The 12890-nt window shown below is 47.1% G+C and overlaps 1 protein-coding gene across 1 annotated transcript in view; it reads left to right on the forward strand.

Annotated features, from left to right (window-relative positions):
- The window catches only part of Dnaaf11 (dynein axonemal assembly factor 11), an 88093-nt gene that overhangs the window by 40110 nt on the left and 35093 nt on the right, over positions 1 to 12890 (forward strand). The window contains exons 6-10 of the mRNA XM_051202488.1: positions 1452 to 1643; positions 3123 to 3200; positions 7482 to 7547; positions 10617 to 10686; positions 11363 to 11458. Coding sequence (XP_051058445.1) covers positions 1452 to 1643; positions 3123 to 3200; positions 7482 to 7547; positions 10617 to 10686; positions 11363 to 11458 — 502 coding nt within the window. The remainder of the gene's footprint in view (positions 1 to 1451; positions 1644 to 3122; positions 3201 to 7481; positions 7548 to 10616; positions 10687 to 11362; positions 11459 to 12890) is intronic.

Here is a 12890-nt window from a genome sequence, read left to right on the forward strand (position 1 = left end):
TTCCATTTCTTACTTCTGTATATCTTTCTTTCATTCTTACTGCATGTCTGGCTGGGCGGCTGGGCGGCTGGGCGGCTCAGTTCTCCTTCTATTTATACTCTCTGCCTTGTCAGCCCTGCCTACCCTTGTTCCTGCCTCGCTATTGGCTGTTCAGCTCTTTATTAGGACCACCAGGTGTTTTAGACAGGCACAGTCACACAGCTTCACAGAATTAACCAAATGCAGTGCAAACAAAAGTCACACAGCTGAAAATAATATTCTCCAACACAGTAATTATTTAATATGCCTAGAACTAATAGCTTTAGATACGTTTACATTGAGTACCGCTTTCTTTAACAAAGTGTGTATTCTGGGGAGTGATGAGAGGAGAGAATCCATGCCAGTGTTTATTGTGTGCTGGCATCATTTTCTCTCGACTAGAACAGAATCATGTCCCGAAAGTGAAAGTGATCTCATGATCTATAGTGCCCAGGATTCCGGCTCAGTGAATGTCTTGAATTCATGTTGAACGAATGTTGAATAGTTCATAAAGTGCTCATTCAACACAGAGAGATCATTTAATTCACAGACCATACACAAAGCGGGGTAAAAGAGAACAGAGAGCCGCTACCAGATGAGGTAGCTCAATTAGACGTTAACCATGAAAATACAGAGGCAAGCCACAAAAAGTCTCTCATGTCTTCATGTCTCTCAAGAGTGTGTAGAGGGGAAATTATTGAAGAACATGGAAGTCGAATGACCAAATTGCCTACTAGAGCCAGAACCAGGAGCAGTGTAGAGAAGGGATGCTGTGATAGGGGTAGGGCCGGATGCGGGGATGCTGTGTTAGGGGTAGGGCCGGATGTGGGGATGGTGTGATAGGGGTAGGGCCGGATGTGGGGATGGTGTGATAGGGGTAGGGCCGGATGTGGGGATGGTGTGATAGGGGTAGGGCCGGATGTGGGGATGCTGTGATAGGGGTAGGGCCGGATGTGGGGATGGTGTGATAGGGGTAGGGCCGGATGTGGGGATGCTGTGGTAGGGGTAGGCCCGGATGCGGGGATGCTGTGATAGGGGTAGGGCCGGATGTGGGGAAACTGCAAAGGTTCAGTGATGCCCAAGCTCAGGAGATCATCAGAACTTTCCACAAGACACAGCAGGGACCCATGGGTCCCACTCCGTATCTGTGAACAAGGTCTGAGGAGAGCTCAGGGATCTCTGTTATTTGTAGAGCTCCCACACCAGTTCATGTTAACTAGGCTCATGCACACTGAGACTGGCTACTACAGTATTTTTAAGATGATGAGGCTCTGTCTTGGTGCCAAGGCAATAATGTCCTCCAACTCAGCTCATGTGAACTGCCAAGGACATTTGCCATTCTCAGATATGAAGTTAACAGAGGCAAGTATAAGGAATTTAAGAGGAAGCATTCTTTGGCTCACACGCTCTGGGGTCTGTTTGCTTTGCTCTAGTCCATCTTCCTTAGAGAACAAAGACCGTCTCCAGGTTTCAGAGACACAAGAAGAGGAACACAGCACGAAGAAATCAGACGAAAATGAAGATGACATGGCATTCTGGAACAAACCCTCTTTGTTTACTCCTGAATCGAGATTGGAAACTCTTAGACACATGGAAAAACAGCGTGAAGCCCAGGAAAAATTAAGGTATTTCACTCCCTGTGATTGAACGAGACAACACTCTCTCGTGAACTGTATGTTCATGATTACACATGTTTTACCTGTGCCAAAGCACTATTAACCGTCACCCATGAATCTTGCCTTTCTAAATATAGCGTTTTTGTTGAATGGTATTGGTTAACTTCTATTAACATAAAATATAAGTTTAGAACATCACGGATTATGACATTTTGATGGGGTTTTGCTTTATCTCCTTTTAGCTGCTTTACCCATACCTAGAAATAGCATGGCCTAGGTTAGAAACACAGCCTAAGCCTCAAAGGGAAAGATGGTTTTGCGGAGTGGATGGGTTTCTGTAAGTCTGCTCTGTAGATTTGCAAAAGAAAGAATGAGAGTTGGTTTCATTAAGGTTTTCATTCTCATGGTACAACTTTCCTGGACGTTCCCAGTGCCATGCCAATTTGAAGAGCCGAGGTGTAGGATCTGTAAGCAATGTTCTGCCGGCTGCACCATTTCATAAACAGGCTCGGTTCCTTCCCACTTCCCGTCAGTGCTGAACGATAGCTAGCATGTAAAGCATGTCACTGACAGGGACACTTGGGACTTGTGAGCTTGGGGATGACATCAGTGAGCCCTGAAACAGTTGCCTGTCTGGCAGTGAGATGAAAGGAGAATGGAAAGCAATGTTTTCTATGATTGTCAGCGGCAATCGAGAAACCAAGTAGAAAGACGGCTGGAAATACTGCCTTTAGTGTGCTTTCCCGGCATGCCAGCACCCTTCATTAAATCCCCAGCTCCACACAAGAAAGTAAACTTCCATGGTGTACCTTTGCTTGCTAAATACACCACCCACCATCTTCCTTCATCAGTTCCTAAAATGCAAACACATTTTTTAACAGATGTGAGGTGCTTCTCAGCATTATGTGCTGCCTTGGAGCCAACCAGTCCCTCATTGACAGACATTTTCAGCAACTCTGGACTTGCCACTGCAAACGATGCCGTCCTAAGGAATGTCAGTCTGCACATGCCGCTTATACCAGTATTTTTATTTCCACAGGATAGATTTCACTTGTATTTCAAAAGTTGTAATTTTAACTAAAGCAGCCGTTCCATACATACACATGGAGAATTGACAGTTATCTGGGTAAATCATGCATAAAATAGACCCACTTAAATATTCATGAGTATTTCATGAAAGGGAATTTACTTCCCCAATTCAAATTCTCTGGCATATTGTCTTGGTCTCACACACACACACACACACACACACACACACACACACACACACACACTTGCTTTGGAGATACAGCTATAGCCATGTAAAAACTTGTCTTGATTTTTAACTAGCAGTGTAGAATTAAGAGGACGGACTCTGTGAGTATGCTGACCAATGCCTGATTAAGTTTCTTAAAGTATTTTATGAAGGTGTATTAGTAATTTTTATCCTTACTTTGTTTTCCTCGACTGCTGCTGCCCCTCGGTCTCTTCATCGTCCTCAACCTTCAGTGGAAACAAGAAGAAGGTGAAACCACCTCGGACCTTGGTCACTGCAGATGGGAAGGTGCTGAATGTCAATGAAGCCAAGTATGTGGGGACAAGTGGAGGTCCTGGGTCTCACTGGAGGTCCTGGGTTGCTGCACTACTGCACACACATACACACACACACACACACACACACACACTGCTGTGGCCCCTGTGGCTGGCAGGCTTGCTCCAATGAGAGCACATTGACCAATGGGGGATGAGTTTGATGAGTGTAATAGGGATGTCGTTTTGTCCATGTTTAGAAGCCAGAAATCTCTGATTATTTCTAGTGTGCAATTCTCTTGGATGGTTTCTAGAAAATGGTGCTGACATATGGAAATCTGAGTGATTTATGCATCCCATGAAATCTTGGGCCATAAACAGTTTCATGCCTGAAAGCTGTCACCGCATCATTGCTGTGTTTATGAATTTTTGAAACTCTGTCACAAGCAATCTGTCCGAGAACACCGAGGCATCTCCTTCATGTCTACATTTTGCCTGGAACACATCTACAGAGCACTCAAAAGCTAAGGGGAAGTCACTGCTATAAATACCCCAGTCAGGGAGAGAGGAAAACCCGGAAATCCTCAAGTCTCAGAATACCTGAGCTACCCTGTCTGTCTGTCCGTCTGTCTATCTGTCTGTCTGAAATCTGAGAATGAGAAAGCATACCCACAGCACTTTTTATAATCACAACACTGACAAGCCTATGGGCTAAATCTTGTTAGCTTCATTTCATTACTCAAAACCCATTTGTTGACATCGTTTCATTTGCTGTGTCATTACACAACAAAAAGAGTCTAGAGTTATTCCAGGCATTGCTCGTTTTCACGGACAGCATGCTTGGCCCACAGAATCCCATCTCTTTATGCCAGCGACATGGCCAAAGTCACGTAGCGATCAAGCTGGTGCGTCGGACTCAAACACACTGCCCTACTCGTGTGACGATTTCCGTGACTGAGACTCCAGTCTCTCCTGCGGCATGCCCTCTTTTCATCCAGCAAACAGGAACGTGGCTCCAGACAGGGCCGCTGGCGTGGCGCTGCAAGTGACCGGGGCCGCTTCCACTGAGCCAGAGCACCCTCTCCCCACCACACTAACTACCCTACCTGCCCTAAAGCCAGCTCTCTACGAAGAGATTACTCTCTACTGTCCTTCCCCCCCCCCAGTCCCTCCATTCCTTGGACGTCCCTCCTCCGTGTACCAGGTCATCTGCCCTCATCAGAGTTACGTTTACCTGTAGCCATCCCAGTTTCCTCTCCCCTGTCCCTGTCTGCCATCTGCCTGCATTTTCTTATCTTATAGATACATCATCAGCATCACCCCCCCACTTTCAGGCGCTTTGTATCTGTGTCCACCGAGGAACACCAGAGCTTCTGCCTTCACCATTCACCCCATTGTTTCTCTCCATCAGCCCTCAGGTGCAGCTCTTGCAGCCTGTCTGCCTTTCCCTAAAATCCCCAGCCCCTGTGGAATGTTCATCCCTTCTTCTTAGACTTCTACACAACCCCAGTCAGTCCCCAACCACCTACCCCCTCGGGTCACGGAAGACCCTTGCACTTAGATCCGCATTTCTCTGCCGCCCCAACCCCGTGCTCGGCCCTGGTGTCTTTTCACCTGTCTTTGTCCCTTTAGCTCAGCCACAAGATCCTGGTCTCATTTCCCTACCTGCTGCCATCGGTACCCCGTGTCCTGAGCCTTTAACCTCATCAACTCACTGAGCATCATCTCCAGTATCACACTGTCACACTGCTGGAGTCGCAGGCTCCATTCACAAGGGATCCACACGCTCTCTAGCTTTGCTCTTGCACACAGGGATCCACAAGCTCTCTAGCTTTGCTTATGCTCCCAACACTGTGGTCTCCTCCTGATTTGGTTTTTATGTCCCTCACAGAAATTCATCCTCAGCAGAATCTTCAGCTCCCTCTCTCCTCTCTGTCCATCTTCACCAACTCACACATCCGTCCAGGCATTGTTTAATCTCGAGCATTGCCCCTGCTCCGTGTGCAGGGAGCCAAGTACCCACCTTTACCTGCTGCTTGTTGTAAAGGTGCAAGGCCACAGGTCTCAAGACAACTGTGTTTGCCCTGTACTGTTTTGATGGACAGCCTCTCAGTCCCTTGCAGTCAGGGGTCACACCTCTTCCTCCTCCTCCTCCCCTCCCTGTAGTCCTAAACAAAGACCTTGTCTCTTCACCTAAAATATGAAATCAACCAGGCATCTTCTGTTTACTGTAGTAGATACTGATCTCCTCCTATAATGGCCGAGCCCCCTTGCTAGCTCACTGATTCAGCTTCTCCTCCCATCAAAGGCTTTAGCTTCTCAGCTAGTCCTGCTCCTGTACAGCACTTCTCTCCACTGGACCAGTGGCACCACCATACAGGCAGATTTCAATGACTTTAATTTAAAAAGAAGTAAGACCTCCCCTTCCATTTTCTGTCAACTTCTGCTTCTCTGCCCCAAGCAATAGCCAAATTTCTCAGCAGACTTGTCAGGACTCAGCCTCTGACATTCTACTGTGCATTTCTTCTTCCTCTTTTGGAGGGTGGGGTGGGTTTCCTGGCAGGGTTTCTCTCTGTTGCTCTAGCTGTTGAGCCTGGCCTGGAACTCACGGAGATCCTCCTGCCTCTGCCTCCAGAGTGCTGGGATTAAAGGCGTGCACCACCACTGCCTGGCTCTTTGCTCTTTCCTTCATGAAGTCTCTTCTTGAATATTGCATCGTCCAGAAACATCCTTAGTCCCATTGTTTGCACAGTGAGCATGCAAAGCCCGGCCCCACCATACTCTCCCTCTTGCTCTTATGCTTGGGTGGATCCTCTGCTTCCATGAGCTCTACAGGAAGTTTCTCAGCTGGCTTTTGGTTTTTGTCGTGTTTCCTGGGCCAGAGCTTCATCCAGTCTTATGCCCTTTCCAAGCACAGAGAAGGGAAAGCGGGCTCAAGGTCCCACACTCCTCATCTTGGAGCTGTTTGCGGGCGATAGGCGCTGGAGAGCAGGAGGAGTGGCAGTGGGTATGCCCACCTCCCCCCAGGACAGGCCCGAGTGCAGTAATACTTAACCAACACACAAGGGACTCCATGCTCCTGCTGTTGTTGCTGATTTTGTCTGTTTTGTTTTGTTTGAGAGAGAGAGAGAGAGAGAGAGAGAGAGAACGTGGGGTTTTTTGGACAGGGAGGAGGGGAGAATCTGGGAGAACTTAGGGGAAGAATAAAAGAATATAATAAAACTATATCATATGAACAAACTTTCAATGTGACAAAAAAGCGAGTAATTAAAAACTACATCCCGTAGCTTTTACCACGGTGTTCACACCACTCGTGCCAGGTCCCCGCCTCAGCCCCGAGTTCAGGGCTGCTATGTTCAGTCAGCTGGGTGGCATCAGTTTGTTGGTACAGGTGGCTGGAAGAGAACGGCTGCTTCCCATCCCCCTACTTAATACTCACAACCCCCCAGCACACTGCCCCTCCCACTGTCCCCATCCCAGAGACAGTTATCTGCCCACTGGGGCTAAAGCCCAGGTCCCTTGAGTTCTGATTCTCCTGTCCTGGGCTTTTACCCGGGATCACCATATACTTCTATTTCCTTAGTTTCAGAGACCAACTACACATCAACTCCTGCACTTCTGTCTTAGAGTGGGTCAGTGTGTGTTGTTCAGTGTTGGTGGGCTTTTACCAATTACAGCTTAATTCGTGAGTTACTCAAAGTGAAACCGAGCAAGTAATTGTGTGGGATATGCTGCCAGTGTCGCAGCCATACTGAGGGCCCAGCCAGCGGTGTAGTTGAAGGGTCAGGGCCTTCGGCTCTTGCCTGCCCAGGTTCCCTTGCCTCCTCTCGGAGTGCCTCCATCACTGTGAGACTCCTGTCTATTTAACATATCTTAAAGAAAATGTCATAAATCTCTGGCTGTGTCTTAGCCTTTCCCAGGATAAAGGGGGGAGGGGACATGCAAGGGACAAGAAGGAAGCTGCCAGGGACCTGAGGAACAGGGTGTTGGAAGCACAGCACACAGAGGCAGCCATCCCCAGAAGGACCCCATGCTCTGGTTTGGTTCTAGCAAACTCAAAAGGAAAAGATCACTTCAGCCACCAGGTGTCTCCATCCCTGCACCAAACCAAAGCAAGAGCTTTGCCTGTGGTTCACCTCCAAAAGCTTTCGAGTCAGCAAGTGTAATTTGTCAGTAGATTACCTAGGCTTCTTAAAAGATGTCTTATTGTCTAATTACCAAAGTAAGTTTGGCATAGAGGGATTTTTATATACCAGTTGTCTTTTACTTTAGATTATTTGATGGGGTTATCTTTACAGTGTACTAAAGCTTCCCTCCCCTGCCATGTGTCCTTTATAGACTTGATTTCACTTTGAAAGATGATGATAAACACAACCAGATCATCTTGGACCTGGCCATCTATAGGTAAGGCATTTTATTATACATTCATTCCCATGATCTTCCCATCAAATCTCTTTCTAGGTAGCAAAGGTCTGAAACATAGAAATGGAAGTTGACTTGCTGTTTTAAAGAGAGAGAGAGAGTGTTCACTGTGATTGTTCCAAAAAGGATTATTTTACATGTATGAATGTATGTGCACTGTGTGCATGCCTGGTGCCCACGGAAGACAAAACAGGGCACTGGAATCCCTGCGTCTGGAGTCACAGGTGATCATGAGCCATTGTGCTTGGGACCTGAACCCAGGTCCTCCGCAAGAGCAACAAGTGCTCTTAGCCACCGAGCCACCTCTGTATCCCTCACTGTAACTTTAAATGCGCAAGGGCGAAAAGGGGGAACCCAAAGGCCCCACGGCCCACGGCTATGGACTGTTGCGTCATGCAGGCAGAGCTGAAATGATTCTCAGAGCTGTGCTGTTTTCTGATGCTCTCATCTCAAGTACACTGTGCTCTAGGACTATTCCTTTGTCCTGACAGCACTCTTTGCTTTACAAAATGCTGTGGCATAATAATAATAACGAGCCTTCTCCTCTCGTTCCACCTTACAGCCCGTGATCACAAGAGACACTCTGCTCTGAGCTGCCCACATATGACCGCTTGTGAGTTGTACTTTATTCCAGTGGGCAGGCAGGCATGACTACAGTGGCAAGGCGACCCGGTTGCCCCTCGTGGCCACAGCAGACTGTTAATCCTCTCCTCTAAAGGTCCTGGGTTTGACACTGAGCACTCAGCTCATCTCATCATCGCCTACCCTTCCTGTAACACAAACCTGAACTCCACCTCACTGCTTGACAGTGTGAGATTTGGATTACTGCCCCGCCCCGGGGACTTCTGGTCATTGTGCTGTCCATTGCATTTGAACCCGATTCCCTGTGCCTGCCTGTGCCATTGCCGATGTCTCCGTCCTGCAGCCTCTGATGAGGTCTCACCATGTGAGGGAGGACTCTGCCTGAGAAGAGGGGGCTCTGCCCTTTCCCAGAACTTCCCTCCACTCCTTGCTCTTTGCCCGCTTTCTGACAAAGTGTAGATTTTCTTATGATTTTAAATTCTGAGATCAAACAAGAAACGTTGTTGTTGTTTGGCCTGTATGTCTCCAGTTCATGACATGGTAGCCAGCGCCTATCAGATGCAGTGAGAGAGTGAATGAGTGAGAGAGTGAGTGAGTGAGTGAATAAATGAATGAGTGAGTGAGTGAATGAGTGAATAAATGAATGAGTGAGTGAGTGAATGAGTGAATGAGTGAGTGAGTGAGTGAATGAGTGAGTGAGTGAGTGAGTGAGTGAATGAGTGAATGACTGAGTGAGTGAATGAGTGAGTGAGTGGCAGTAATAGGTCCACGCACATGTCTGTGAAAGCTCTACTGTAGCCTGTGTGTAGTTAATGGCTTCGGTCATGTTCCGTGTCTCCTTTGATTTTGCAGTAGCTGTGGGAGGTGACAGAGACGGTTACTCTATACTGATATAGGAGAAGGTGTGTTTTCAGAGAGTGACTTTTGTCACAATAAACGATAACCGGAGAAGCCAGAACATAACCGCTTAGGTCCTCTTCCAACTTTGCTTTTGTAATTGTGGCAAAATACACAGAACATAGCATGTTCCATGGCAAGAAGCTTCAGAGCACGCAACTCAGTAGCACTTGGTAAATCCGCGATGCTGTGTAACTATTAGACATTGTCACCTCAACCCTGCACCGGTCAGGCGGCGCTCATACTCATTCCTTCCTCCTCATGGTAATCGGGCGTAAGTTCTATACCCTCAAACGAGCATGCTCTAGGAACCTTATGTAGATGGAGTCACGCAGTACATGGCCTTTGTGCCCTCACTGCCCGTCCACCAGCGCCCTTCCTTTCCATGGCTTCATGATACTCTGCTGTGTGTTTCTAGGTTTTTCAGGGGACCTTGTTGCCCTGAACCATGAAAGCTGGGAGATGAGAAGTAGTCTGCTCTGTAAACAGACATAGGCCCTGTAGGCAGGAGCAGGGAACCCGTGAGCAATCCCGAGCTTGGGAGGACTGGGGAGGACTCCCTCCTCTTTTCGCTGTGATAACGTAAGAGCTAATGTTGTAACCCTTTACTAACACGGGCTGTCTGAGGAGCACAGCCTGTGTGCCTGCGGAGCACACAGGGGGAAGCAGACTGAGCAAGAGCTTGGGAACGTGGTCCAGGTCCGTGCAGCCGGAACCAGACGAGTGAATTCCTCACAAACCCATGTGCCCGACTATGAAGCCCGGGCCTTTGGTCCCCACCACAGCCCCACCCCCTTCCATGAGTGCCGCCCCCTTTCCATGAGCCCCCTCCCCCGAGCCCCCCCCTACACTTAACATTTGTGAGTCTTGACACTTAACATTTGTGAGTCTTGAGTCATTGTCCCGTTTTCTTATATTCACAATCTGCTTTTAAAATAAAGTTACTTGACTAAACTAATTTTAACAGTAAACTCTAGCTGTTGCGTTGGGCCAGGACAAAAGGACAGCCTGGGCTTGGGTGTCTGTGGTCCCTGGGAGGCTCTTTTGTTCAGCCTCTTGTACCTTCCAGGGACGAAGCTGCCACCCCGGCGGTGCTGGGCCAGTGCGCCCGTGCCCGTGGAACAGCTGTGGGGCACAGAGGCATCCACACAGCAGCGGCGGTGGCCGGTGGCTCCCAGTGTGGTGGACGCAGCATTCCTGGCTGCTGGATTCCTAGGGGCTTAGAATGAAATATTCATGGGCGAATATGACAAACCATTTCTGTTTTGCAAACCTCTGGTATTTCAGGCCTCAGATATTTTTGGGCTAGGGGCAATCAATGCCAAGTGTACTCGTATGTCTAAAAATGAAGTTGCTGATATGTTGAATTTCCTATGGAGTATGGATAATTTAAGGCCAGCATTTTAGGGGCTTTTTGGTGTGGACATTTAAAACTTTCTTCATCTGAAGTGGTAAGTGGTCTTGTGCACGTGCTTCCATGTTTTACTTCTTTGGGCTGAATGTTTGGGTTTTTTTTGTTTGTTTGTTTGTTTGTTTTGACAATTACTAGATGTGGTATGCTTAATTTTGAAGGTACATGGATACTTCGCTAATTGACGTTGATGTGCAGCCAACTTATGTTCGCGTAATGGTCAAAGGAAAGGTAGGCAGAGCCAGGGAACATTGCCATTTTAAACGATAAGTCTTGACCTAAGCTTCATGGTCCCAGTTTTGTTTTTTGTTTGTTTGTTTTTTTAAATAAATATTACCTAATCAGAAAAACTAGAAACCCAACAAGTGCCCTATTTGTTAGGCGTGTGGTTTTATACCACAGGGATAGTATATGGTGGGAGTGGCTGTTTCTCTTGTATTTTGGGTATATGACTACTTTAAACCTGCAACTTGTGTACTGTAATCTTCCAAACTGCATACCATGGCCATACAGCTCAACTGGATGCCCATGCTAAGTGGTCAATGAATTCATTCATGCAAACTATAGTTTTATTATTTTGAAGTAGTTTTTTTTTTCTGATTCTAAACATTCATTTGGGTTAGCCCAGAGAGACATTAAAATAGACATATATTGATGTTTTATCTAAAAATGACCCTTCCACCCTAAATGGACTCATGGAGATTTCACTGAATGTGGCTGTTAAATAATCTTTAGCGTGTACATGAATCCAACTAACCCAGTTCATGCATACTGAGAACAGCCTATACAGTATATGGTGATGCATCTAAATGGCTGTCTTAATTTAACAGTGTGGGATGAATTTGTAATGGAAATACCCCTTGAGGTGGGCTTTTGTCTTAACATGCCCCTGTTCTCTCCTCTCCAGCCATTCCAGCTTGCACTTTCTGCAGAGGTGCAGCCAGACAGCAGCTCTGCTAAACGGTCTCAGACAACAGGACATCTGCTGATCTGCATGCCCAAGGTAGGAGGTGGCATTTGGACAAGTTTCCAGTCTGAGTGTGTTGGGTTTGAAGGACTGTGACTTATTGGGGATAATGAGGACAACTTCTCCTCCTCCTCTGTCTTCTTCTTCTTCAGTTTTTCCAGATAGGGTTTCCCTGTGTAGCTTTGGAACCTGTCCCGGAACTTGCTTTTGTAGACCAGGTTTGTTTCAAACTCACAGAAATCCACCTGCCTCCACCTCCCCAGTGCTGGGATTAAAGGTGTGTGCTGACACCACCCAGCCTTAATGAGGACTTCTGAGCAGAGTGCCTTCAGTTGAGGAAACCAGTAATACTATCACCTCTGCTCAGGTAGGAAAACTAAGGCCGCTCAGGAGAAAATTCTGAGACTGGGGTGTGTCTGAGGCCCAAGGTGACTGACTCATCCTTCCAATCTGGTCACTCCTGAAGACCAGTGTCTGGGTAGCACTTGGAGTGACAGATCACATGGCTCTTCTCATGGAGACGGGTTCCAATGACCCTGTGTGCTGCTGCATAGGAGTCTAGCTGGTCTTGGTTCTCTAAGGCTACTGTATTTGATTTCTAAATGTTCAGCTTAATGGCTTACAATGTTGCAAAAGTTATTACCTCTTCCAGGCTTCCAGTCTATATGATTTTTAAGAATAGGAACATGAACAAAAGTCACAATCTAAATAGCGTTCTATGATGTTGATAATATAGCTATTTTATAATATAAAACTTACTATTTGTTTCTTAAACTTTATTCATTAGAGGGAAAGTAGTTGCTGTTCTATTTATATTTTCATATGGCAGTGGGTCAAGTTGATCCAGCTCGGAACATTTAATGAACTGAATACCTGCCTGCCGTCTGCTGCTGGTTTAAAGAGGAATATGAAGTCTTTAATGATTCTAATTGGGAGACGTGATTATAAGTATATAACTTTGTGGGGGCTTGTGCTAGGAATAGTGATGTGACTGACTAATTTAATAAAGAAGTGCGCGGGCAATTTTGAAGGGTCAGCTGATGGTGACTCATGGAAAACAGAGCTGCGGAACAGCACCGAGTCAAGAAAGGTGAAGCACACACATGTGACCGGAAAGGGATTCTGTGTGGCTGCAGCAGAGGACAGTTGTCAGTGAGGACAGAAAGGGGAGCCAGGGGCACACAGGAAAGAACCCATGGTGACCTCAGATTGGAGCATCACTCTTGATGCAGTTTCTCATTGTGGATGTGTTAGAAAAACCAGAGAGGCAGCTCCTGGGCAGATCCAGACAGAGTGTGAGTCCCCCCGGATTTCCTTTTTCAGTGTGGTGAGTACATTACTAGCAGCCAGGTGGTGAGTGAACCAAGAGACCACAAACAGTCAAGCACAAAACATGGTTTTCGACGGAGCTAGGAACTGTGCTGAAGGAAAACCAGACAGTCAGGCCACCGAGAGGGTTGACTGAAGG

Source organism: Phodopus roborovskii, unplaced genomic scaffold (genome assembly GCF_943737965.1).
Source record: "Phodopus roborovskii unplaced genomic scaffold, PHOROB, whole genome shotgun sequence".
Classification (NCBI taxonomy): Eukaryota; Metazoa; Chordata; class Mammalia; order Rodentia; family Cricetidae; genus Phodopus; species Phodopus roborovskii.